This window comes from Balaenoptera musculus, chromosome 20 (genome assembly GCF_009873245.2).
Source record: "Balaenoptera musculus isolate JJ_BM4_2016_0621 chromosome 20, mBalMus1.pri.v3, whole genome shotgun sequence".
Classification (NCBI taxonomy): domain Eukaryota; kingdom Metazoa; phylum Chordata; class Mammalia; order Artiodactyla; family Balaenopteridae; genus Balaenoptera; species Balaenoptera musculus.
Genome location: NC_045804.1, coordinates 15,177,360 through 15,204,595, shown reverse-complemented (window position 1 = coordinate 15,204,595; position 27,236 = coordinate 15,177,360). Strand labels below are relative to the sequence as shown.

The 27,236-nt window shown below is 57.1% G+C and overlaps 1 protein-coding gene across 6 annotated transcripts in view; it reads left to right on the top strand.

The window, feature by feature from the left end:
• LOC118886312 (angiotensin-converting enzyme) overlaps window positions 1–25,975 on the top strand; it is a 39,531-nt gene extending 13,556 nt beyond the window's left edge. For 2 of the 6 annotated variants that reach the window (XM_036835862.1, XM_036835860.1), the window contains 26 exons: window positions 4,980–5,050; window positions 5,295–6,080; window positions 6,720–6,887; window positions 7,504–7,597; window positions 8,309–8,452; window positions 8,874–9,065; window positions 9,644–9,741; window positions 10,121–10,293; window positions 10,637–10,860; window positions 11,209–11,353; window positions 11,638–11,736; window positions 11,992–12,114; window positions 12,454–12,665; window positions 13,305–13,441; window positions 14,311–14,469; window positions 14,740–14,827; window positions 16,785–16,928; window positions 17,085–17,276; window positions 18,583–18,680; window positions 18,870–19,042; window positions 20,884–21,107; window positions 21,407–21,551; window positions 21,804–21,902; window positions 24,064–24,186; window positions 24,423–24,610; window positions 24,778–25,007. In XM_036835862.1, the coding sequence (XP_036691757.1) occupies window positions 5,826–6,080; window positions 6,720–6,887; window positions 7,504–7,597; window positions 8,309–8,452; window positions 8,874–9,065; window positions 9,644–9,741; window positions 10,121–10,293; window positions 10,637–10,860; window positions 11,209–11,353; window positions 11,638–11,736; window positions 11,992–12,114; window positions 12,454–12,665; window positions 13,305–13,441; window positions 14,311–14,469; window positions 14,740–14,827; window positions 16,785–16,928; window positions 17,085–17,276; window positions 18,583–18,680; window positions 18,870–19,042; window positions 20,884–21,107; window positions 21,407–21,551; window positions 21,804–21,902; window positions 24,064–24,186; window positions 24,423–24,610; window positions 24,778–25,007 (3,927 nt within the window). In that variant the 5' untranslated portion in view covers window positions 4,980–5,050; window positions 5,295–5,825. The other 4 variants (XM_036835861.1, XM_036835864.1, XM_036835863.1 and 1 more) reach the window with 4 other exon arrangements.
• Window positions 25,976–27,236: the final 1,261 nt, after the last annotated feature.

Genomic DNA, 27,236 nt, shown 5'->3' with positions numbered 1-27,236 from the left:
TGTGCCAGAGCTGGGATTTGAGGAGTGATGGATGGGGTTCTATGAGCAGATGAAGGGAAGTCTTTGCAGCCAGGACAGACTCAGGGGTGAAAACATGAGCTCCAGAGCAAACTACTGAGTGTAAAGTGGGACTGAGATGAGGCTGGAGGCAGGAGGCCGTCCATGCTCTGCTCAGAGCTTATCAGTTCAGTAGGGACCATGCAGAGGCTTTGACCAGGAAACAGGCATGATCTGCAAGGAGCAAAGAGGAGCTAGCCAAAAAAAGGAAAAATAGAGAAAAAAAAGTAAGACCTTCTCTTATTAAAAGACACCACAAGGAAATTCAAACGAGTTATACACTGGGAATGATTTCTGCAACACATTTAAATGACACAGGACTAATATTCAGAATATATAAAGAACTGTATGAGTTGATAAGAAAATGAAAGAAAAAAAAGGGCAAAGGAAACAAACAGGAATAGCACAGAAGAGGAAACGCAGTTGCCCCGTAAACATATGAAAAGATGTTCAACCTGATTAGCAACAAAGGAATGAAAATATGTCATGCCCACAAAATTGGCACAAATTTAAAAATAGGAGAACACTAAGTGTTGATGAAGATGTGGAGCAGTGTGCAAATTCCCATCCACTGCTGACAGGAGTGCTAATCAGTACAACTATTTTAGAAAGCAGTTTGACATTGGGACCCCCTTGAACTTTTGCGTATCTCTGAACATCTGCATATCCTTGGCCCAGCAATTTTACTCCCTAGAGCAATATTTCTCAATGAGGACCAGTTTTGTTTTGATTTTTAATTTGTTGGGGGAAAAATACTTTTGTAAAATACAGTAAAAATGAATTCCTAAAAGTGAAGTGAAAATAGACATACAGTATACAAGCCTGATATCTTATTATTAGATTCAACAGACATAAAGTTACTTATGTATACCAAGGAGACATGTGCGAGAATGTTGCTGGCAAATTGTTTTGTAGTAACTGAAAACAAGAAGTAACTCACATGTCCAGTGACAGGATTAGAGGCTGGAGGAAAAAAATGTGGCATAATCACATGACGGATTATTATGGACTATGAAAAAGTTATAAAAATAAATGAACTGTAAACACGCAACAGCAACGACAAAGTCTCAGAAACGTAATTGTAAGAGAAAAAACAAACCTTAGAAGACTCTAATGTGATGCCTTTAAAAAAAAAAAAAAAAGCTTTATCAAAGTGTAATTTACATTTCCACATTTTAGCATAATTCACCCATTTTAAGTGTACAATTCAATGATTAATAGATTATTTTGAGAATTGTGCAACTATCACACTATCTAATTTCAGTGCATTTCCATCACCTTCAAGGTAACCCTCCTGCCAATTTTCAGTCACTCCTCATTCCCACACCCCGCCCCAGGCAACCCCTGATCTATATTCTGTCTCTATAGATTTGACTTTTCTGGACATTACATATAAATGGAATCATACAATATGTAGCCTCTTGTGTCTGGGTTCTTTCACTTAGCATAATGTTTTTGGAGTTCATCACGTTGTAGCATGTATCAGAACTTCATTCCCTTTTATTGCCAACTAATATTCTACTGTGTGGACCTACCACATTTTGTCTACCCATTCACCAGTTGATGGACGTCAGGGTTGCTTCCACTGTTCAGCTCCCTTGAGTAACACTGCTCTGCACGCAGGTCTCCGCACAGACGTGTTTTCATTTCTCTTAGGTACATACCTAGGTGACGCCGTCTTTATAAAGCTCTAAAACAAGCAAAACTAAACAGTGTGATGTTTAGAGATACATACAAAGTACTGAAACTCTTCACAGGAGAATGATAAAGATAGCATTCAGGGGAGCTGGTGTGGGTGCATGTGGGTGTGGGGGAGGGAGATGGGAAAGGGAAGGACCGGACGCAGCTAGACAAGAGTAATGTTGGGCAGTGGATTTATGGGTCCTCGCTTTATTATGCTTCATAACTTACATATACATTAGATATCATATATACATACTACTTATATTCTACGTAACATATATTACATTATAAGAAGACACTTTAAAAAATGAAAGCCTGTCACCAATACCCAACAATTGCACTGGGTTCTCGTCTCAAGATAACCGGGTCCCTGCTCTGGCCACCTGTCCACACTCAGCCTATTCTTGTCTCCCCCTGCTCCAGCCGCCCTGGTCCCTTAGCTGTTCCTCAACTCAGGCAGCAACCCTTAGAGGGAGAATGGGTAAAAATGTCAATAGCTGTTTTTACACATGAGGAAACTGAGGCTCAAAGAGGTTATTTTGCTCAAGTCATATGGCTTGTAAGTGTGGCCCAGATTTTTCTGGCTCCTGATCCAGTGCTATTTCCCCTACCCCTGGCTTGTGGTGTCCATGTGAGTTAATGCTGAATAAATATCGAAAGGCGAGATTATCATTGGTTGAGAGCTAGAGCTGTTCATGTGAGAGGCAGGACTTGATCTGGTCTTTGAGAGATGGGTAGGTTTTGGCTAAACAAAGAAGAGCAGGTGGGTATCCAGTGAGAGAACCACGGCTCCTCTGAAAACCAATCAATGATCGTGAGATTCCTGATGAACACAGAATGACAAAAGTCAACATTCGGGCATATTTTTTAATAACAGCTTTATTGAGATATAATTCACGTGCTATAACATTCCCCCTTTTAAATTGTATGATTTGGTGGTTTTTAGTATATTTAGTATATTCAGAGTTGTGCAACTACTAATTTCAAAACATTTTCATCATCTCATAAAGAAACTCCATAGCATTGGCAGTCACTCCCATTCCCTCTCCCCCCAGCCTCTGGCAACCACTCATCTACTTTCTGTCTCTATGGATTTGCCTATTCCAGACGTTTCATGTAAATGGATTTATACAACATGTGGCCTTTCACTTAGCATCATGTTTTGAAGGCTCATCCATGCTGTAGCAAGTAATCAATTCTTCATTTCTTTTATGGCTGAATAATATTCTGTGGTATGAATATACCACATTTTGATTATCTATTCATCAGTTGGTGGACATTTAGGTTATTTCCCATTTTGGGCTATCATGCTTAGGAATGGAATTGCAGGGTCACATGGCATCTCTGTTTAAAGTTTTGAGGAACTGCGCTGTTTTTTCCAAAGTGGCTGTACCATTTTACAATCCCACCAGCAACGTATAAGGTCTCCAATTTCTCCGTATCCTCAACATTTGTTATCGTCTATCTTTTTGATTTTAGGCCTCTTGGTGGGTATGAAGTGGTATCTCACTGTGGTTTGATTTGCATTTCCACGATGACTGATGGAGTTGAGCATCTTTTCATGTGTTTATTGGTCAGGTCTCAGTTTTATTCCATTGTTGGGCATATTTTCTAAGGGATATTTTTCTCAAACTGTGGTGACTTGTGACCTGTCCTTCCCTGGAAGGGAGGTGGAGAGATGGGGCGCTCTCCCAAGCAGACTGCATTTCCTTGGTGGGTCAGCCCTCCGGGGGGTCATAATTACATCCTCCTGCAGGATTCAGAGCTGTCTCTATTGTTTTGATGGCAGCTGGGAGGTAGCTGACTGAACAAAGGACCTTATCTCTTTACTACCTCTCAAGGTTGTTATAAATATCAAATAAGATCATTTACTCAAAAGAATTTAGAAAGGTCTAAAATGCTATCCAAATGTAAGTTGTATTTACTTTTAGATTATCTTCCAACCCCATCTAGCCTTTGCTTTTATGGATTTTCAATGAGGCCGAGGCTGTTCCATGCTGAACCCAGATGTTCTATAGACATCATCACAAGGCCACGTTAGAGCTGAGGATGGGCCATGGAACAAAACCCCTGCCGTACCAGCCTCCCAGACATGGTGCTCAAGATCTCTTCAGAGACAAGGCCCTGCTCAGACCTGCTCAAACCCTTCAGCTTTCCACGCTGTTTCTTTCCTGGTAGAAGAGAAGGGCTCCCTGGTCACGAGCTAAGCGTCAGGCTCTTTACCCCCTCTACCCATCCTTCCGCTCCAGGACCCCTTCTTTGGGGCCTGAAGGGGTGCCACTCACAAAATCCCCCCCACCCAAGCCTTAGCTGGTGGAGAGACCGCTCTCTCCCAGAAGACAGCAGCTCACTGTGCACACACGGCCCATTGCCCTCAAAGCCTGGAGAACATGGTTCTTAGAGCCACTCGAGAGCCGGCGAGTTCTGAGGAAGAGAGGCCAGGCCCACTGCGTCGCCCTCAGCCGGGCCCCTGCCCTCGATGGGGCTGCTCTGATCACAGGTGTCCGCTTCGCCAGCCCTGAAGTGTCCGCTGGAGTGAAGGAAAGCCAGGGGCCCAGGACTCCTCTTCCTCCCCTCCCGCCTTCCCCCCACACTGTTGAACAACAGCACTGACCACGCCCTGCTCCCCCTCCTAGGGCTGGGGCAGCCACCCTCCTCTTCTCCCCGCCTTCCTCCCTCACCCCCCCTCCTCCACACGCCGCCCTGGCACCATGTCACCTGGCAGCTCGGCACGGTCTCAGGCCACACAGCCTCCTGCACACACTCCAGAGGGCACAGCGAGCCCACATGTCCCTCAGAGCCCCAGGCGCCATCCCGCAGGCAGATACCCAGGAGCCCAGGTGATTCCCAAGGGACCCAAGCTGCGGATGGGTTGGGTCTCCTGAGCAGCTGTCACTGGCCCCTTCCCTGCTCCCTCTGCCCAGCCTGTGCTTCCTCCGTCGCCCATGCCCACACTCTTGTCTGCGTCTGCTGGGGGTAGGTCCTCCCGCCTCCGGGGACAGACACCATGATGCTGAGGAGTTAGGGGAGGGCCCTCAGCCTCCCCAGCCGCCTCAAGAGGATGCCGCTCTCCTTCCTCCCCCGTGCTTGTCACTTGGAGGAATGCGTGGTGAGACGGGGAAAGACTGATGGGGAGTGTGGAGACCTGGAGTGACTTGGAGCAAGCCATTCAACCTGAGTCTTAATGTCTTCCTCTGTTGAAGGAGAGGTTGCTGACATCTCTGCGCTCATCTTTGTAGCTAGCTCTCGAAGTCGGCCAGTCTGGGACTGTTTCTGCCTGAGCGAATGACAGCTCGTGTGAAGAAAGCAGGTGTGCCAGTGCTCCTGTGGCTCTATTACCCGCCCCCTCCTCCCAGAACAGCCCCTCCATTCTTTCCCCCCCTTCTGACAGCCCCCCCCCCTCCCCAGTCCGCAGGTGAGCCGGGGGCTCTGAGCACCGCCCCCAGGCGCCTGCGGAAGCTAACCTCTCCCCGACCCGCGCAGGCCACACCCTCTCCCCCAAGGGCCTCGTGAAGAAGCTGGACCGGGCGACCATCCTTAACCCTATCCTGCAGCACTAGCGGCACTGCGGACAGCTCCCCCACCTTGTCACTCCCGAGTCCAGAGAGCCCGGGGGCGGCGAGGCCGGAAGATTGAGCGTCAGAGACCGCTGGGCCCCGGGTCCCTGCGCCGAGGCTGTGTGATGGAAGGGGAGGGCAGGCTGGCAGGCTGGGGTGTTCCAGCAAACTGCTGGGTCCCTCAGCTTCAGAGGTGTGTGTGCGCGTTGGGGGGCTTCTCCTTTCTAGCCTCCCTTGTGAGAACCTGACCTAAGGCCCATCCGCCACCCCCGGGCTGCATCTCGCAGGGGGCCGCCTCGGCCCCTCCTCGGGCCCGCGCCCCTGCCTGGGGCGGGCCAGGAAGCCTCGGTCCCCGCCCCGCTCCGTTAGGCCCGCGCAGCGGCCGGGGGACTTTGGAGCCGAGGAGGAAGCTCGGCGGGGCGGGGAGGTGAGGGTGTGTCGGAAGGCGGCGGCGGCGGCGGCGGCCGGGTTTTATAACCCGCAGGGCGGGCGCGGCGCGGGAGAAGGGGCTGCACCGCGCACCGCGCCATGGGGGCCGCGTCGGGCCGCCGGTGGCTGCGGCCGCCGCTGCTGCCTTTGCTGCTGCTGCTGCTGCCGCCACCGCCGCCTGTGGTCCTGGCGCTCGACCCCGCGTTGCAGCCGGGGAACTTTTCCGCCGACGAGGCCGGGGCGCAGCTCTTCGCAGAGAGCTTCAATTCGAGCGCGGAGCAGGTGCTGTACCACAGCACGGCCGCCAGCTGGGCGCACGACACCGACATCAACGAGGAGAACGCGCGGCGCCAGGTGGGCGCGCGGGCCCGGGGCGGGGGCGGGGCCCGGGCGCCCAATCACAGGCGGGCGGCCGGGCGCGGGGGGGCGGGGAGTCACCGCCCCGCGCGCGCCCCTGGCCCCTGAGCGGTGGGGACCGGGTTGGGCCAGCCGGCCTCCCCGCTAACCCCCCACCCCAGCGCCGTCCCAGCAGACAGGCCGTCGGTTCCCTAGCACGGTGCTGGGCACATGCTCCTGCCCAGTAAGGAACCGAATGGATGAGGCTGGCCCCTCTGACCCCGAGTCCCTCCAGGTGGCAGCGCCTGGGGATGACGACGGGCTGGGTCCGCGGCAGTCTTCGCTGAGGGTGCCCGCTCTGCTCTGGGTTCTCATCCTCTCCGGCCGCAACCTACCCCTCTCTCACTGTGCCTGTCACCACTCATCACTGTTCACACTCTCTTCCCCCGCCTCTCTTCTGGCCCCAGTTTCTGCTCCACCGCCTCCCTGAGGCAGACTCCCCCAGTTCTTCCCCCCCCCCCGCCCCCGCCCCGAGGGCCCAGGAGGAGGGAGCCGTGCTCCCACAAGCCCCAGTCTCCTGAAGCCCTTGGCCTTCCTCCCCTCCCCCGCGCCACGGCTTCCCCTATTTACCCTCTCGTGCCCTGCTGGTACCCACAGGAAGAGGCAGCCCTGCTCAGCCAGGAGTTTTCAGAGGTCTGGGGCCAGAAGGCCAAGGCTTTGTTCGACCCAATCTGGCAGAACTTCACCGATCCCACGCTGCGACGCATCATCAGTGCCGTGCGCACCCTGGGCCCTGCCAACCTGCCCCTGGAGGAGCGGCAGCAGGTGGGCCTGGCAGAGGGGTGGAGGCCACACTTGACCCGGGTGCCCTCATTGCCCCGGGGGGGTGGGGCCTGGCAGGGAGGGACCCTGGGATCTCTACCGGCCCCGACTGTGGGGCAAGCCCCGCAAGCACAGAACGGATTCCTGAAGTACTGATTTTCCTTGGAGTTGGAGTGAGAGAAGTTCATTTCTATCAAAGCAAGTATCATGGAGCAGAAAGCAAAATTCAAGTAAAGAGTAAAGGATGAAACAGGGGTTTTCAAACTTTCTCCATAGGTGGTTTGTTTTATGGGCTTCCTCAGAAAGATTGGGAAGGGCTGAGAAGGCATCAAGGTCAGAGAATGAGAGGGATTTGCCCTCGCTCAAGGTGGTGGCTGGGCTCAGAATTGAACCCTGGTCCCTAATTCTCAGGACACTAGTTTCCCAGGCTGCCTCCACTGGAAGGGGAATCTGTGCATTCATGCTCAGCTGTGCTCTGGGTGCCACAGCGTGGCCTTGCCCTAGCCACGTCCCCCTCTCCGGGCATCTCCCCTTTTCCTCCCAGCAGAAAGAGGAGAGGGGGCCAGATTACCTCCAAGGGCTGTTCATCGCTAACATTTTCTCAACTCTAACTCCCCAGTACAACTCTCTGCTAAGCAACATGTCCAGGATTTACTCCACCGCCAAGGTCTGCTTCCCCAACAAGACTGCCACCTGCTGGTCCCTGGACCCAGGTACGGCCCTGTGTCTACTCTCTCTGTCTTCGGGGGCTTCCTACCCTTCCCCATCGACCTGCTGCACTCAGGAGGATGGCGTGTTTTTGCAGAGAGAGTGGGTAAACCCAAAGGCATTAACCTCCAATTGGGACTGGACTGCCAGATGCCCCCAGACCCCTGCTCCTCCAGGCAAACTGATTTCTGGAATCTCCAGCCTCCAGCCCCTGCTCCACCCCCACCCTCATGTGTGCTTTTTCCTCTCCCATCACAACCGGCTTTCCTCCTGGCTGCCTGGTTTTCCCTTTCGTGGGTCCTCTCATTCCCCGCAAGAGCCCTCCACAGGCCTTAGACCCCTCATGGCTTCCCTTGCAAACCTCCTCCTCTCCCCCCACACACCCCCCCCCCACCACGTACCAGGCAGCCTTGAGGTCAGCCACTCCAGCCAAGGAGCCATGAAGGGTCTGCCTGGGTTTCAACTTCTGGGTGTCCTCTTTGTGTCAACCACCTTAGATAATCATTTCCTGGGAACCAGGACCCTGCCTGGCTGCTTACTTTGTATAGCTCCCAGTCCCATCCTGTCCAGCTTGTAGGTTGCCCTTGGCTTTGAGGGTATCATGATGCTGAGGAAGTAGGTGGAGATGGTGAGGACCAGTGCGGGAGCTCTGGTGAAGGCTATTGCTGACTTCAACGCAGAAGCCTCCGAACTGACCCTGCTCACCTGTGTCTCAGAGCTCACCAACATCCTGGCTGCGTCGCGAAGCTACGCCCTGCTACTATATGCCTGGGAGGGCTGGCACAACGCTGTGGGCATCCCGCTGAAACCCCTGTACCAGAACTTCACTGCCCTCAGCAATGCGGCCTACAGGCAGGATGGTGAGCATGACCACCCTGTCTCTTCTGTGGGCGTTTCCCTCTCATCTTCTGTCTCCACTGAGCCCCGCCCCCTGAGGCAAGCAGAGCGGCTCTTACAATGACTCCATACACTGGTCCAAGGTCACACAGATAGTGGATGGCGGAATGGGCATTAGCCCCATCCGCCCTCATGCCGCCGCTCCTGGCACTCCTCCCAGCCCTAGGGCTCAACTTTGCCTCTCCTGCTCTCTAGGATCTGTTTAGCTGGAGTTGGAGCAACCCCTAGTTAGAAGATTGTAGAGCAGCAACCCCCAAGCTCTCCCTTCCAGCTAGCAGGCAGATACACTGGCCCTGAGCCGGGAGAATGGCCAGGTGGTAGCTGGGAGGCGGAGGTGCCAGAGCCTGGGGCCTGAGCTGCACCCCAATGCCACCCCCCGGCTAGGCTTCTCAGACACGGGGGCCTACTGGCGCTCCTGGTACGACTCCCCCACCTTCACGGAGGATCTGGAGCACCTCTACCATCAGTTAGAGCCCCTCTACCTGAACCTCCACGCCTACGTCCGCCGCGCACTGCACCGCCGATACGGGGACAGATTCATCAACCTCAGGGGACCCATCCCTGCTCACCTGCTGGGTAAGGACCTGGCCTTGCCGCCACACATGTCCAGGGTCATCCTCGTCGTGTGTCACATTTCAGAGCACCGCACTGCTCGATCCTCTGCACATGAGCCCATAAAGCAGGTGATCCTTCTCATGGTCACTATTGTTCCTACTTTTCAGACCGGGACCCTGAGGCTTAGGGTGCGCGAGTGACTTGGCAGAGGGCAGAAAACTATTAAAAGGCAGAGCCAGGAGTCACACTGAAGGCTTTAGCTCCAGGTCCAGTGGAAAAGGAAAAATAAGCCTAGTTTACACCCCAGGAAGCCAGCCCTGTGGCCCTGCGTCAGGGTTGGGAGGCAGGGACCCAGGCATGGTCAGAAAGGACCCAGCAGCATCACCTGGGCTCACACTTGGCCTCTGCCAGCCCCAGGGAACGCGGAGCACTCGGGAGTGTGGGTGGGACTGATGTGTGAGCCAGCTGAGAGGGCTGTGGCCCTGCAGCGCCCTGGGTCCAGACACCAGGCGCCCAGGGTGCTGTTCGGTGACACACATGGGGAAGCAGGCACTGGCTGGACTCGGAGGCAAGCTGTCTGGCTCCCCTCCTCTGTCTAGGGGACATGTGGGCCCAGAGCTGGGACAAAATCTACGACATGGTGGTGCCTTTCTCTGACAAGCCCAATCTTGATGTTACCAGTACCATGGTGCAGAAGGTAAGCTCGGAGTCAGGCCAGGTGGGGGCCACAGGAGGGAATCAGACATGAGGAGAGGGACGGGAAGGGACCTCAGTCCCTCCCTTTCTACAGAGCAGCAGCCTGGAGTGTGTGTCCAAGCCATGAGCTGGGGTCTGTGTCCTCGTCCTTGCTGAGGGGCCAGTCGTCCTTCCGGGGCCCCTCGGGGGCGGGGTTTGTGAGCAGCGGTCCATCCGGCTCTAGCCAGCAGGGGCCGGACGTCTGGGAAGGGAGGCCACAGGGCAGAGGTGCTCTTCATGAGCAGGGAGCTGAGCTGGGTGGGGGACCACAGACGTGCCCCCGGGGCAGCCATGGCGGGCTCCAGCGGCTGGCCCCTGACCCGTGCGAACACCCCTACCAGGGATGGAACGCTACACACATGTTCCGGGTGGCAGAGGAATTCTTCACCTCCCTAGGGCTCTTGCCCATGCCTCCTGAGTTCTGGGCAGAGTCCATGCTGGAGAAACCAAGCGACGGGCGCGAGGTGGTGTGCCACGCCTCCGCCTGGGACTTCTACAACAGGAAAGACTTCAGGTCTCGATTCGGGAGGAGGGTTCTGGGGCTCCCGAAGGGCTGACAGCCTGGGCACAGAGAAGCCAGTTCCCGGGCCCACCTCTAACCCAGCACCAGCACTGGCTGGGGGCGGGGTCCCTTCCCTGGGCATCTTTGACAGGCAGTCAGCTCTGTACCTTGGAACGGAGGGAAAAGGCCAGAGTGTGGGCTGGGGCAGGGGAAAGGGTTTGCCTGTTTCCGCCAGCTCCTTCGAGCCCCAGGGCAGTGCCCGCCTGGCTCCTTTCCCTCAGGCGCCAGCCCCACCGTTCTCTGCTCCCTGGCCCGCCCGTCCTTCACCCTCACCCACGCCCTCTCCCCGCCCCAGGATCAAGCAGTGCACGCAGGTCACTATGGACCAGCTGTCCACGGTGCACCACGAGATGGGCCACGTGCAGTACTACCTGCAGTACAAGGACCAACACGTCTCCCTGCGCCAAGGCGCCAACCCCGGCTTCCATGAGGCCATCGGGGATGTGCTGGCGCTCTCCGTCTCCACTCCTGCACATCTGTACAAAATCGGCCTGCTGGACCATGTCACCAACGACAGGGGTATGGGGGTGGGTGGAGAGAGCCCAGCGCAGCCCCACCCAGACCCCGCTCCATCCCACAGCAGGCCCACACTTGTCCCCACTCCCCTCTGCCCTTCTTGTTTCTGCCTCACTGCCCCACGTCAGGCAGGTTTGGGGGTCCACCCAGAGCCTCACAGCCCACCCTGAGTCCCAACTCCACTGCCCAAGCGCCCTCTTCCAAGCGGGGGCCCAGGGTCCCAAAGGCTGGCGCTCCCTTCTCTGCGTCTGCCCAGCCTCACCTCCTGCTGGCTTCTCCCCAGGCCCACTCTGTCCCAGCTGGACTCCCGTCTCCCTCTGACCTCTCTCTTTTCATCTCATCTCCCGACAGAAAGCGACATCAATTACTTGTTAAAGATGGCACTGGAAAAAATTGCCTTCCTGCCCTTTGGCTACTTGGTGGACCAGTGGCGTTGGGGGGTCTTTAGTGGGCGTACACCCCCTTCCCTCTACAACTATGACTGGTGGTATCTTCGGTGAGCAAAGCGGGACCGGGAAGGGCCTAATCCCAAGTGGCCCTCCCCCTGCTCCCGGGCAACCTGCCTCGTGCCTCCCTCCTCTCTAATGATGCCTCCATCCTCTTCCGCAAGGCATTCTTTCCTGCCTAAAACTTCCTCCGTCAGGCAGTCTCTCCCTGTTCGCCAGGATGGGGAAGGGATGGCCGGTGGGAATTTCTGCTTAGCAGACTTTTCTGCAAAGGTAAAATCAGCCTGTGTACAACCCTTGGGTCCTAAGACAATTTAACCACATCCTCTTCCAGAACCAAGTATCAGGGGATCTGTCCTCCAGTTGTCCGAAACGAAACCCACTTTGACGCTGGAGCCAAGTTTCATGTCCCAAATGTGACACCATACATCAGGTACTATTGCCCCCAGTTCCAGCACACCTTTAGTCCCCTTCCCCCTACTCTGGGACCCCCATTCCCAGGGCTTGTTCCCACACCCTTCTGGACCCCTCAGCGGCCTGGAATTTGAGAGGGCCTCTCTCCTGAGCTAAGCCTGGTTCTCCCTTCTCCCCCAGGCAGCCCCTGGTCTGGCCTCTGCCCGGCGGAAGCTGGCTGGGACCTGGGCAAGGGGCCTCCACCATCCCCCTCATGCCCACCCTGTGCCTGCAGGTACTTCGTGAGTTTTGTCCTGCAGTTCCAGTTCCATCAAGCCCTGTGCAAGGAGGCGGGCCACCAGGGCCCCCTGCACCAGTGTGACATCTACAAATCCACGCAGGCAGGGGCCAAGCTCCGGTGTGTGGGGCACAGGGAGGGCAGTGGGAGGTGAGGGGAGCGACCGGTGGAGGGCATGCTGGTGAGGGCACCACCACCAGACCAGTGGAGGGAGCCTTTCTCCCCTCCCCCTCCCTTTCTTTCTCTCATCGAATGTTTATTGAGTGGGCCTCTTGGCTGGCATGGGGCAAAACATATGTCCCCCCCTTCACAGAGCTCCTAGGCCCTGAGTCTTAATGCTGCCATTCTTGCCATCCAGTGGGGGCAGAATTGGCCGGAGATGGGGCAGGTGGGCTAGGGCAGCGGTAGTGACCCCTGGCCCGAGAGCCCCGTGCCAACCGTGCCCGCTCTGCCTGACAGGGCAATGCTGCAGGCAGGCTCCTCACGGCCCTGGCAGGAGGTGCTGAAGGACATGGTCGGCTCAGATTCCCTGGACGCTCAGCCGCTGCTCAACTACTTCCAGCCGGTCACACAGTGGCTACAAGAGCAGAACCAGCAGAATGGCGAGGTCCTGGGCTGGCCGGAATATCAGTGGCGCCCACCGATGCCCGACAATTACCCAGAGGGCATTGGTAAAGCCCGAGGGAGCCTGGGGCGGGGCGCTACAGCAGGTTCTCAGTTCCAGGCTCGGGACCAGGCCCCCGGTTCATGGTTCCCGATCAGCTTCTCCCAGCCGGGCCCTGGCGCCCTGCCTGGAGGGCCAGGCAGCCCCCTGAGCTGGTTGGCAGGGCCCTGGGGTGGGGTGGGCACATCTTTCCCAACATCCTGGGGAGGGTATGCCCAGATCTGAGGCCCCGGCCAGGGGGCTGGCTGGCAGGCACACTGCTCTATGAGGTCACACTGCAGGCTCCGCTCTTATTGGCCAGGGGGCAGGGGCTGCAGGACTCTGCTCTCCTGCTGCCATGGGCCAAGGTTGGGCTGCTCCAGGACTGTCCCGCCTCCTCCTCCTCCTCCTTCTCTGCTGTGGGCACCCGCTGCTGGCCCCTGGCCAGGGGACCACCAGCCAGGGGACCACCGGCCAGGTGTCAGTCAACCAGGGAACAACCAGCCGGGCAACAACCAGCAGCCAGACGACTAGCCGCCACCCAACAACCAGCAGCCCGAAACCCCAGAGCCCAAGTGGGACCAGCTAGGGGCCGGGGGGAGGAGGCCGGGGCAGCAGTGGAAGGGCAAGGGGAGGCCTGTCTGTGTTTCTCTGCTCTGTCCCACAGACCTGGTGTCCGACGAGGCTGAGGCCAGCAAGTTTGTGGAGGAATGTGACCGGAGATCCCAGGTGGTGTGGAACGAGTATGCCGAGGCCAACTGGGACTACAGTACCAACATCACCAAGGAGGGCAGCAAGATACTGGTAGGGGCCCCTCCACGCCCCCTCCCCCCCCCCCCCAGAGCTCGCTCACAGACTCAGCACCGTATGCTCCTCCCCCGGGGGCCCATCCTCTGAAACCCAAGGCACTGCAGGCCGCCCTTCCGCCCCCGACGTCACCTCAGTGGGAACAGGCTGTCAGAATTTGTGAAAAATCCCAATGGCATATTGAAAAGTGTCCAATTTCAGGCACACACCCAGTGCCTAAACAAGTTGTCTTATCGTTAACAATCAATCTGTTGTTGGTAACGGAATAATTTGTACAGAAATAAGTGATGCTAAAGTCAGTTTTTAAAAAGATTGAAAGCTCCTGTTTGCCACCATAGAGAGGGCTCTGCGTCCCCTCCAACCCCCCTCCCCGCCTGTGTGGCTGAGCGCTGATTATAACCAAGGTGAGCTGCAGAGGACTAACATTTCCTGAAGACCCACCGTGTGCTGGCCACTGTTCCTTGGCACTTGACGTCTGTTGCCTCATTTATTCCTCAACAGCCTTGCAACACCAGTGACCTTATTCCCATTTTACAGCTGGGACCCTGAGGCTCAGAGAGGCCACAGAGCAAATACCAGGCTGCATCTATCCTAACAGTTTTTAGGACATGGGGTGGGTTTTCCTTCTCTGCCGCTGCCATCAGATGTCTTGCTCGATATGACCATCTGTTGAGGGGCAGGTACTGCACACAGGATGTTATAGACAGTCCGGGTTGAAGAGGGTCTTTACAGGCAAAGGCAGCAACTTGGTAAAACTGCCCCCACCCTGACACCCCCAGTCCCTTTGGCTCCCCTCAATGCACCTCCTCCTAGGAGGCCTTTCTAGAGCTCCTGGGCCTCATGATATGGTTCCCCCGTGCTTTCAGCTGGAGAAGAATGTACAGATGGCAAACCACACTGTCAAGTACGGCACCTGGGCCAGGAAGTTTGATGTGACCAACTTCCAGAACGCCACCATGAAGCGGATGATAAAGAAGATTCAGGATCTAGAGCGGGCGGCACTGCCTGTCAAGGAGCTGGAGGAGGTGTGTACCTTGGGGGAGCAGGGGGCGGAGGATCCGAGGTCAGGAGAGGGTCCTCGCTCAGGGGACAGCGTCTGGCCTTCATGCTGCTTCCCCTTCCTCGATTTGTCACGTCGTGACACCTGGCACGTCAACACACACCTACAGACTTACTGAGAAGGCAGAGCTTTGGGAACACCCGCCCCAGCTGCAGAGCCCGGGTCCACGATGGTGCCTGGGGCGGAGCAGGAAGCCCAGGGCTAAAGCTCGCTGCCCCTCTTCTTCCCCCTGCAGTACAACCAGATCCTGCTGGACATGGAGACCACTTACAGCGTGGCCTCTGTGTGCCATAGCAATGGCACTTGTCTACGGCTCGAGCCTGGTGAGCACACGTGGGGAGTGAGAGGGAGGCCTGGGGAGGTTAGGGGTGCTGGCCGTGAAGGGGCGGAGTTCACTTCTGAGTCATGGGGTCCGCACGCCCAGGAGACTCACTTCCCTGTTTTCCACCGCTGGTGCTCCTCTCCCCCTGCTTAGAACCGACGCCTACTTCATCGCTGCCCTGGTCCCCTGCCCTGCCCTTGGCTCCGCCCGTCCGCTCCCTCTGGGTCCCCTCTGTTCCTCCCTCCATTCCGCCCTTCAGAGCAGGTGTATCTCAAATTTGTCTCTCAGGGGCTTGGACTCCCCAGTAGGGAGAGTAACTCTAGGCATCTCCCCTCTGCGCTCTTTCCTTGATCCTATCCACCTTCCCCATCTTCCCTGGCCCTTCCCTGGCCCCCTCCTCCACCCAGAAATTGAAGCCTCAGCCCACAGAAGCCACGTCCGCGCCATTCCCACTTCACTCCCTCTGCCGCCACTTCCCACTGGAAGGAGTGGGCCAGCTCTGGCGTGTCCTCTTTCTCTCGCAGGAGACTGGGCTGGTCCTTCTTACCTTCTCCTCTTTGAAGGAGCTCAGCCCCGACAACCCAGTACCTGCGCACAGATACACCCCCTCCACTCTCTGACCCATGCTTCCCGGGGTCGAGGAGCCAGAGGCATAAACATTTTTCCTGAGGAATCTCCACCCAGAAACAGTCTCTTCCTGGCCCTCCGCCCAACTCCCACGTTAGAACAATGACAAATAGAAGGGGAAATGGAAAATAAACAGGAGAGAGAAACAGTTTTCCTGGGACAGGGTTTGGCCTGCGGGTTGTGTATGTGGGTAGGCACGCAAAGTGGGGGGAAGGGGATGCGCATTTGTGTGCATTTACGGAGAAGAGCGTTAAAGGGAGTATGGCCTTCGCTCCCCCATCGGTCAGCCCCTCAATCCAGGGCTGGGCCGTCAGGTCGCTGCCAGTAGTAAGAATAAGAAGCACCCCCAAAAACAGAGCACTCACATCAGCAGAGGACAGAATTCTCAAGATACGGTTTTTCCCCAAATTAAATTAACTTGAATGTACTTCCTCTGTGAAAAGTAGATAGCACATAGCATGTTTCAGGACAGAGCACAAGTCCCCGAGGTGTGGATGCCCGCAGGCCTCTGTCTCAGGCCAGGCCGGGCAGGAAGGGGAGCCACCTTCAGAACCGACACGTGAGCTCACGCCAGCCTCATCCCAGCTCTGTGAGGTAGATGTGAGCTCCGTGTCATCCATAAGCCGGGAGGCCACTCATATAGTCATGGCTTTGACAGGACACAAACGCAAGATTTCTGGCTCCCTGAGGATGCTTGAATGGATCTCTGTACTTTGCCTTCACAGCAGTTCTTTTATTTAATCAGTTCAGTCAAAATGTGGGAAAGACGCCGTGGGCCCTGTGGGGACGTGGAGATGAAGGAGGCACCGTCCCTGCCCAGGGGCCTCCTGCCCCTGGGCCGGCATAGTCCCCATTTCATAGACAGGGAAGGAGGGTTCCCGTGACTCACCCAAGGTGATTTCGAGGTCAGGAGGAAACTGAACAAGAACTCGGGTCTTTTGACCTCCAAGCCATTTCTCCCAGGGAGGAGGTGGGCAGGGAACGAGTGGGGAGCAGCGGCTCTGGGGTCTGGGCCCTTGGTTTGTGCCCCAGCTCAGCCACTTGCTGGCTGGGGAACGCAGCCGTGTCACCAAACCGCTTGTGTGGAAAGAGGGTCAAGGGCATCCCTCACAGGGCTGTTGCAGCCCCGCAGTTGCCTGAGATTGTGTACGTGAAGCGCTGAGGCCCGGGCCTGGCGCCCTGTAAGCCCCATGGGAAGGGCACCAGCCTGTCTCCAATTTCCCTCGACTTGCTGCCTGTGCGGTCCCTTTCCAGTTTTATTCCACCTCTGAAGGAGGTGGGAAGTGAGCCAAGAGCTGGAGGCTGAAAGCCATCCAACCCCTCCCACCCAGATCTGACAAATCTGATGGCCACATCCCGGAACTCTGAAGAACTGCTGTGGGCATGGAAGGGCTGGCGAGACAAGGTGGGGAGATCCATCCTCCCGTATTTCCCCAAATATGTGGAGCTCACCAACAAGGCTGCCAGGCTCAATGGTGAGTCCTCTCTGCCAGTGTCACTGGCTGTCGGGTCCCAGCCCCCCACGAGGCCCTCAGAAAGGTCCTCTGAGACCCAAGAGGTGAGGGGGGAGGAGGCAGGGTGCTCAGGGGATGGTCAGGTGTTCAAAGAGCCTGGCTGTGTCCCCTCTGCAGGCTACGAGGACGGAGGGGACTCCTGGAGATCTATGTACGAGATGCCATTCCTGGAGTACGACCTGGAGCAGCTCTTCCAGGAGCTGCAGCCGCTCTACCTGAACCTGCACGCCTACGTGCGCCGGGCCCTGTATCGCTTCTATGGGTCCAAGCTCATCAACCTGGAGGGCCCCATCCCAGCCCACCTGCTGGGTGAGGGCAAGTGAGACGGTCAACAGTATGAGGGAGGGGGTGCCCAGGGCTGGCCAGAGGGCAGACGGCAGACTGGGAAGGGTCTGCTGATGACACCTGAGGCTGGGGAAGTGAAACAACTGGAGCCTGGGGGAATGTTGCCAGGGCTGGAGTGGGGTCGGGGCTGGGGGTGGGGAGAAGAGCCCCCTCCCTGCATTTGGTGCCATGTTTGCTACAGATCCACGTTACACAGGTCACCAGGGATGGGGCAGTGGGTGGAGTTCATAGGCCCGTCATGGGGAGACCACATCACCCGTCACAGCTCCAGGCAGCATGAGGGAGAGGAGGGGGCTGTGAGTGGGAGCTGAGAAGGCCTCCCCAGGAGGTGGCACATGAGCAGAGCCTTGAAAGATGAGAGGTTCTGACAGATGGAGAAAGTAGTCGTGGGGAGAGAAGGGCAGACACGACATTCAGGCAAAGGGAGCTGTGAGAGTGTAGATCCCCCTCAACTTTTGGAGCCTCGTTCTCCAGGGGTTGTAAACTCAAATGCCCTGAACACATGAAGTAGGCAGTGGAAGACAATAAGGGATGGTAGGGACTGGGGCAAAGTAGAGGCTACTGGGTTCCTGTCTCTGTCGGGCCGTCAGGAACATGTTTCTGGGGGCTTCTTACTGTGAACAGAGAGGCCAGGCGGGGCCATGGACCATTTACAAATCGTGAGGGAGACCCCCGTCCAGCTTTGGGTCTAGCTCTGCGCAGCCTAGAGGGTCTTTGCAGCCCAAGAGAGCAGCCATTTTTGGTCCCTCTGTAGCGAGACCAGAGAATATCAGCTCCATGGCAGAGAAGCACAGACCCCGGGAGGGAACACAGGTGCCCGGCTGGCCCTGGGAGCTGGGGCGTAGAGCTGAGCCCCCAGGACGAGCAGAGCAGCCAGGCCCAGGCTCGCTCCCCCCTCCCATTCTTGCTTCTCACTCACTCTGACTCTCACTGGTTTGCACTGTAGGCTCCACTTGACGTCAGCTCAAGCTTAGTCCCCTTTGGCTGTCAAAGCCTCTCCAAATGTATTTCTGCACCTGCCCACTCATTCTCAATAGCTTCCTTATCTCCACTCTTGTCTTGCCATAAATGCAGAGGCATCAACCTCTCCAAAAGGAGGGTGGTTCTTGCCAGCTGACCGCATAAACTGACCTCAGGCGACATGGAGGGGACAGAGCAGTGGCTGGTCAGGTTATGATCAGTGTTCCCTCCCCCTGCGTGACGGTGCTGAGCCTAAGATCTAACACCTGTCTCTCCTCTCTCCGCCATCTCTTCCTCTACCTGCTTCCAGGGAACATGTGGGCACAGAGCTGGTCCAACATCTATGACTTGGTAGTACCCTTCCCTTCAGCCCCCAGGATGGATGCCACAGAGGCCATGATAAAGCAGGTCCGCACTGGCCCCCTCCTTGCACCCCTGCTCCTCCAGGGCACAGGGGAGGGGGACCCTGCCCAGGTGGGAGAGGGCCCTCTGATTCAGGACTCCCTTCCAGCTTGGCCCTCTCCCAGGGCCCTCCCACTGCGGCACACGGTCCATCCCCACAATCCCCAGCTTCGGCAGAGCTCCCTCTGCTTGCAGGGCTGGACACCCCAAAGGATGTTTAAGGAAGCGGACAATTTCTTCACCTCCCTGGGGCTGCTGCCCGTGCCCCCCGAGTTCTGGAACAAGTCTATGCTGGAGAAGCCGACTGACGGGCGGGAGGTGGTGTGCCACGCCTCCGCCTGGGACTTCTTCAACGGCAAGGATTTCAGGTATGTCCGGGCTACAGGACAGGGGGACCTGGTCCTGAGCCCAGAGGACAAGGAGACGAGCCAAGCAGAGGCTCCGCTGCCGTCTCCTTGGCCAGAACATGGGACGGAGGGTTAAGAGAGTTGGGCCTGGCCGCAGCCTGGCCACTGGCTTGTGGCAGGGTCTCCTCGAGCGCTGACCAGCTCTGTCAGCCCAGCGTTCAAGGTCCCAGTCCTGGGGGTAGCCCCATGTGAGCTGCCAGCCTTCCCTCCCTCTCAGGCGGCCCCTGTGTACAGCTGGCCCTCTCCCTGGGTGCCTGTGCCTTGACACGGAGGCACATGGGGACGTGGGGGCTTTGCACAGATCCAGTCTCACCACTGATGGGCTCAGAAGCTGTCTTCATTGGAGGACAGTGTTTCAGTTACCTACTGCTGCATAACAAACCAGCCCAAACCTAGTGGTGTAAAACAACCATTTGATTATGCTCATGATTTTATGGGCCAAGAATTCAGGCACGGTGGAAATGGCTTGTCCTGCTCTGCAATGGTGGAGACCTCCGCAGGGCTAGAGAGGGCTGGCGTGGCTCAGTGGGGCCATCTATCTGGGGCTGTGCTTCTGGCTGTCTGCTCGGTTCCTCCGTTTTTCTCTGTGTGGTACGTGCTGGGGCAGGGATGTTCACGTTGGCTCCTTCACTCACGTGCTGGGTGCCTGGGCTGGCATGGCTGGAGCAGCTGGGGTTTGGTGGGCCATCTCTCCCCAGGAAAGCTTGGACTTCCTCACAGTATGGCAGCCTTAGGCGGTCAGATTTTTTACCTGGAGGCTGGCATCCCCAGAGCAAAAGTAGAAGCAGCCAGATCTCTTACAGACTAAGTCCAAAATTGGGACAGGTCACTTCTACCACATTTTATTGGCTAAAGCAAGGCACAAGGCCAACCCAGTTTCAAGAGAAGGTAAAGAAGATTCCACCTCTTGGGAGAAGTGGCAGAGATGATCTGCCACAGCTGATGAAGTGTCTCTTATGAGAAGAGTGGGCACAGAGATCCTGGAACAAAGCAGTCAGTTTCACTGGCTCACCTGGCCTTGGGCCCTTCCTTCAAAGGCACAAGGACCAGAGCTGTAGGGCTGGGCGCAGACAGAATCAAGGGGGTGAGGGCTCTTTGGGGATCTTCCCTGTATGGGGAGGCATAGCAGAAGGTGGACAGATCCCAACCTCATTGTCACCAGGGTGCTGGGCAGCTCTTTCCCCTCCCCCTAGAATGACAGACAAAGGGGGTCAACTGAGCTGAGGAGCTCTGGTTAGATCCAAGGGAGAATTTCTTTGGCTCACAAAAGATGGAAAGTGAGGTGCAGCCTCTGGCTTGGACTGCTCTGCAGATGTCCCTCCAGTCCTGGCCCTGAGAAATCCTGGGATGAAGATGCTGGCTGGCATTGGGCACAAGGGATGCAGAAGAGCTCAGACACTGTTGTTTCCTTCAGGAAGCCTAAGTCTTGGGAGAGACAAAATGTGTAATGAGGAACCACATGACTCACATGACCCAAGCCCTACACTGACCGTGACTGAGGGTCCCCATGCCTCTAGAGCACGTACTTCGTACAGTTAGAAAGCCACACGGCAGTGTGGGCTGGAGTTAGTTGTTCAGGGAAGTTGGGGGCAGAGGAATGGCCTGGAGGACCAGACGTTAGGGGCTTCAAACCCCCAGATTCCCTCTATTTCCCCTTTTGGCTTTCCTTCCCATAATGCTGTGCTCCTTGCATAAAGCAGTCCTGGGGGTATGCTCTGCATACAGTAAGGACAGCAGGTCCCTTTGCCCCAGGGATCCTCACTGCCCCCTTCCACACCCTCTCCCCACCCCCGTGTTCCCAGGATCAAGCAGTGCACCACTGTGAACATGGAGGACCTGGTGGTGGCCCACCATGAAATGGGCCACATACAGTATTTCATGCAGTACAAGGACTTGCCTGTGACCTTCCGGGAGGGTGCCAACCCTGGTTTTCACGAGGCCATTGGGGATGTGCTGGCCCTCTCAGTGTCTACCCCCAAGCACCTGCACAAGATCAACCTGCTGAGTAGTGGGGACGGCAGCTATGGTGAGAGAGGAACGGGGAGATCCTAGTGGGCAGAGGGGCCAAGAAGGGGCAGCAAGCCTGGGAGGTGGAGAGAGGAGACTTCATGGCCCACAGGCAGAGCTGGGACAGAACAGTGGGGAACAAGAGGGGCAGCCAGCAGGGAGAGTGGGAGGATGAAACCCATACCATCCCAAGAGGCAGGTCGCAGGACCCAGAGAGGTACAGCTCGCCCCGCCCGCTCCCCCCATCGCGCGCCCATCACAGCCCCACTGCTAGGAGGCAGGCCTGGATCTGATGCCAGGGCCCCCTTCCCTTGGCAGAGGAGGACATCAACTTTCTGATGAAGATGGCGCTCGACAAGATCGCCTTTGTTCCCTTCAGCTATCTTGTGGACCAGTGGCGCTGGAGGGTATTTGACGGAAGCATCACCAAGGAGAACTACAACCAGGAGTGGTGGAGCCTCAGGTTCTAGAATGCTGCTGTGGGCGGGGGGGCCTCCATGGGGGGGCGGAGGCGCCTGCATCTGTGTGCACGTGGTGTGTCTGCGTCTGTGGCGTCTAGGGGGGTGTGTGTGTGTAAGTGCCGTGACGTGCAGAGGCACAGCACGCAGGAGTCTGGAGCGCCCAGTGCAGGCGCCATACTTCAAATCAAAAACACCAACCCTCCTGGCTTGATTCTTCCCAAACCCTCCCTCTAATGTGTCTTCCTCCTCAACAGGCTGAAGTACCAGGGCCTCTGTCCCCCAGTGGCCAGGTCTCAAGACGACTTTGACCCAGGGGCCAAGTTCCACATTCCTTCAAGCGTGCCATATATCAGGTAACAGGAAAGGGAGGAGGGCGCCATGAGGGGCAGCGCCTCTGCTCAGCGTTCAGACTGCCCTTGCTGCCCCCCCCGCCGGCAGCTACCGTCAGGGTGACCGGGGCACCCGGCTGCATGGCCCACTGTGTCTGGGCCACTCACCTGTGGCCAAGGCTGACCGTTGTTTCACTCTTGTGATGTGACGAGAGCCCGCACCCTCCTGACAGCTGAAAACAGAAACTTCACTATAACTGGCTAACGCTTATAAGACCTTGGTTAGTTAACATTAACCATGACCCACGGCCAGATCATGACCTGAGCACTGTTTCTTTATTTTTACAAGATTGTGATTTCTTTACTATATACTGAACGTATTTCCTCTGATATAACTTAAGTTGTACCTGGAATACCTTCTATCCACTAGAACTAGGATTAGAGACCCAGCTAGATTGGGAGTCTGTATTATTAGGGGCAAGGGGTCATAGGCTTGGGCCCAGACAGAACTGGGTTCAAATCTCGTCTCCACAACTCTGTTTCCTTGAGTAAATTCCTCAGTCTCTGTAAGCATCAGTTTCCTCAGCTGTGGAATCCTATTTCACAGGATCATCGCGAGAGCTAACTTCTTATCACACTAATACATAGCATGCTTGGGAACTGGTGGCCATAACCCACCATTATTAAGTTACTGTCTTTTTTTCTCTTCTTTTCTTTTTTAAAAAATTTATTTATTTATTTATTTTTGGTTAGGTTGGGTTTTTGTTGCTGCGCGCGGGCTTTCTCTAGTTGCGGTGCGCGGGCTTCTCATTGCGGTGGCTTCTCTTGCTGCAGAGCACGACCTCTAGGTGCACGGGCTTCAGTGGTTGTGGCTCGCGGGCTCAGTAGTTGTGGCGCACGGGCTTAGTTGCTCCGCGGCATGTGGGATCTTCCCAGACCAGGGCTCGAACCCGTGTCCCCTGCGTTGGCAGGCGGATTCTTAACCACTGCGCCACCAGGGAAGCCCCTAAGTCACTGTCTTAAATGGAATACAGGAACATAGCCGCGTTGTGAGTCATGCAGCCATAGCGTGAATGCGCCCACTGCAGCCCCTTTCCCTCTATGTGCTGCAGGGGAGCACTTGCTGAGGACCAGGAAGGGTAATTAGAGGATCTGGAGCCCTCCCCAGAGGTAGGGATCTGGGGACACCTCAGGGTAGAGGGCTGGGGGCCCCTGGGCTACAAGTAGCCCAGGCCACCCGTGAGGCAGGACGTAGAGGGCACCCCAGCCCTTGCCTCCTGTTCTCCCCGGAAGGCAGTGAGGGAGGGCTTATGCCCACTGTGCCCAGTCCTCCACCCCAGCACCTGGCACGATGTCAGCACATAGTCAAGACCTAATAAATAAGCATGGGGTGGGTGAATTCTGTCCCCGAGTCCAGGAAGAAAGAGAAAGCCTGCTCAGATGCTCCAGAGAGCACAGGTGGGCAGGGAGCCAAGGAGGCTCAAGGGCACCTCAGCGCAGGCCTGACCTGGCCACTGCTCCAGGATGACCCACAGGGGGGGCCTCCGCCCGCCCTCCCGAAGGATTTCTGAGCTTCCAAGCTGGCACCCACTTTCACACAGAAGCCAGGCCCACGTGATGGTTAGCTTCCGGGCTTAGCACAGATAATTCTCTAGGCGGGGGTGGGCAAAGGGGATGCACTCCAAATTCTGACCAGCAGCCTTGGCGAAGCACTTTAGGAAATGCCAGGAAAGTCAGTGACACACGGCTTGTGCCCAGCTTTCAAAGCGGGAGGACTGCCCTGCTGGTTCAGGATATTCACAACCTCCCCAGGCTCGGAGAGGCGACCCCCACCTTGACCGGCAGACTTCTGCAGGGAATTCCTGCTGCCAAATTTGGGATAAAGGAGGTCATGCGGGCTGGCCTCCCTGCCTCGTCAGAGACGTGACCCCTTGGGCAACACCCGGCCTCTCCATGCACGTAGCCCAGGGACGGAGACCTCGCCGCCACGTCTGTCCATGAAGGGCTCTGCCCCTGGCCCTCCTCGCCCATGAGGGATGCCCAGAGCCGCTCAGAGCAGGCCCTCCTGAGAAGGGCGGGCAGCCTCGTGGGCGTGGGCGGGAGGTGCGGGGCGGAGGCAGGGGTGGCGGGGCTCGGTGACGCCGCCCCTCCGCCCCGGCCTCAGGCCTCGCCTGCCCTCCCGCAGGTATTTCGTCAGCTTCGTCATCCAGTTCCAGTTCCACGAGGCGCTGTGTCAGGCGGCGGGCCACAAGGGCCCCCTGCACGAGTGCGACATCTACCAGTCCCAGGAGGCCGGGAAGCGCCTGGCGTGAGTCCTCTGGCCTCCCCCTGCCTGCTGCCACCCTCTGACCTACTTCCCTGGGCCTGAGGAGCCCCTCCGCCAGCCCGCCCCCGACCTGCCCTGCCCGGGCCTCTCAGTCAGGCCGAGGGAAGCTGGCGCTGGGAGGTGGGGTACAGAGAGCGCGGGCACGAGGCTGGGGCGGACGGGCAGGGGGCCTCGCGGCCTGTCCCTCTGACTCGGTTCCCTTCCCGGGGCTCCCCCAGGGACGCCATGAAGCTGGGCTTCAGTCGGCCGTGGCCCGAAGCCATGCGGCTCATCACGGGCCAGCCCAACATGTCGGCCGCTGCCATGATGACCTACTTCAAGCCGCTGCTGGACTGGCTCGTGACCGAGAACAGGCGGCACGGGGAGAAGCTGGGCTGGCCTCAGTACAACTGGACGCCAAACTCAGGTACCGCCACCCACCCCCCTCGGCCCCAGGCCGCCCCGGGGCTCGCTCAGGGCCAGGCCCCCACAGGTTCAGGCAGGTGGGAGGCCGACCTCCGAGCGGGGGCGGGTGGGAAGCCAGCCCGCGCCCCGGCACCGGCCCAGCGCCCGCTCTCCTTCCTCCCTGCCCAGCTCGCTTGGAAGACTCCTTCCCGGGCTCCGGCCGCGTCAACTTCCTGGGCCTGAGCCTGGAGGAGGAGCAGGCCCGCGTGGGCCAGTGGGTGCTGCTCTTCCTGGGCGTCGCCCTGCTGGTGGCCACGCTGGGCCTCACCCAGCGGCTCTTCAGCATCCGCCGCCGCAGCCTCCACCAGCCCCACCCCGAGCCCCAGTTTGGCTCCGAGGTGGAGCTCAGACACTCCTGAGATGAGGGCTGGGCGGGCCTGCCGGGGAATGCGCCACCGCCACCGGGAGACCCAGGGACCGGGAAGGGCCCGGGGGTGGGCTGAGGACCCACCACTGCTCTCACGGCTCACCCCAGCTCCCCTCCCCCTCCCCTCCCCTCCGCCTCCCGCCCCTCCTCCCCCTCCCGCCCCTCCTCTCCCCTCCTCCAGTCCCCTGGACCACGAACCACCTTGGCCCCTGCCCCCCGGCCCTTGGGGACCAAGCCACCTAACATGGAACCCCCTCCCGTTCTCTCTCTGAATTCAATTAAAGGTCCTGCTCTCCCCATCTGTGTCCGTGTCCCTCACAGGGAAGCCAGGGACGGGGGAAGCCCTCTCGCCTCCTGACAGTCAAGGGGTCACTTCTCGGGGGTCTTCATCCTCCTCCAAGAAGAGGCTGGAAAACACCCAGAGCTCTGGCCCCAGCACCCCCCAGCGCCCATACCAGTCTCCCCTTCAGCTGGGGCAGCTGGCCCCTGTCCTGCCATGGCAGGCAGCCCCTGCCAGGCCTGGACACCAACCCAGGAGGGCTCTGGGCAGCAAAGGGGAAGCAGACATTCTGGGCTTCTGGAGCCCTGCCCCAGCTGGTCCCATAAATGGCCAAGTCCCCCAGATGGAAGGCTCCTGGCTGTCCTCTGGTTCCCTGGGGAGGGCGCCTTGCATGCTGAGGCTGTAAAACTGGCCCTGGCGTCACCTCAGGCGCCTGCCTGCCCCAGTTCCATTTCCACTCGAAAGAGTGGGCAGAGCCACCAGAGTATTGCCCACAGGACCCGGGGTCAGGACCCTTCACCCCAGCTAGGCAGTAGCTGGTGCCCACGCAGGGACTGACTGCTAGGGGACACCCCTGCCCATCCCCCCAGCACATGCCCTCGCCCTGAGCCTTCCTTGGAAGGCCAGCATGGGTTTGAGGGAGTATCACTTTGAGAGACATTTTAAAATCTCTTATCTACATGTTTATTGTAGAAAATCTAGAAAACACAGAATAATATAAAGAAAATAAAAGCCCTTTATATCAACACAGAGATAACCACTGTTGACATTTGGTGTATATCTTTCCAGACTTTTTTTCTCAGCACATATTTTAAGTGGGGTCACACTGTATTTACAGTTGTGTAACCTTTTTTCCAGTTAACATGACTAGACCTATTTTTTTAGATATTTAAATGCCAAACCTAGAAACTGGCCAAAGCCTGGCCGCCTCTGTGAGGACCCTCGGCCTTGAGCCTCTTCTCGGCTTTGCTGATGACTTGGCCCAGCCCCTAGTTATCTGTCCCCCAACATCCTTTAGTCCTCAGCTTTTGCCCAGCCCCCCAGTCTCCAGCTGCCATTGTGTCAGTGTGTGTGTGTATGTATCTGTGATTGTGTGTGTGTCTGTGTTTGTGTGTCTGTGTGTGTATGTTGTACATAGACTTAATTGTACAGGCCTGTTCCATGGGGCAGGACGTGGGGTTGAGGTATTTTGGATTTGCAAGAGGGTGGAAGTTTATGATTACTTAGAACAATGGAATTTATAAACATAGCCTCTAAATAGTTCCAAGCCTTCTACCACCAAAGACTTCTTTAATTACCCCCTCCCCAGCCTGATGTTTCAAAAGCTCTTTGCTAGACGAAGGTCACTGTCAAATCACCCCCTTTCCTATCTTTATGAACGACATAGGTTCCTGCTGCCTGTCAGAGCTTGCGGGCAGTGTGAGAGCAACAGCATTCAACACCCAAAGGTCTGAGGTGCAAAGAAGACTTAACAGCCTTATTCACTAGGCCTTTTGAGATATTAAAACTGTTCAGACTCCTGTTTCTGCCTCCTCGGATGAGTGAGGAGAGGCCATGTCTACCTGGGAGGTGGCCTAGGGAAGAGGAGGTGGTGACAGCAGGAAGAGGGGCCGTTCCAACATTTTCTCCCAGTGGCCTGAAGGCTGAGCCCTGCCCTGCGCTGCCCGTCAAGCAGTCATTTCTCTGTGACAGCTCTGACGCACACAGGCCAGGGGTGATGGTGGTTTCTCTGATCTCCCCCGCCCCTGCCCCCAGCTGCTCACTCTGGCTCTCATGAGTGAGTCCAGTGGCTTTGGATTAGGCCCGAGTCAAATCCCACCTCTGCACTTACCAGCTATGTGACCTTGAGTGATTTACTTCCATTTTCTGAGCCTCCATTTTCACATGTGTGAGATGGTTCTTATGACGCTGCTTATAATTGTAATGCTTATAATTATAATG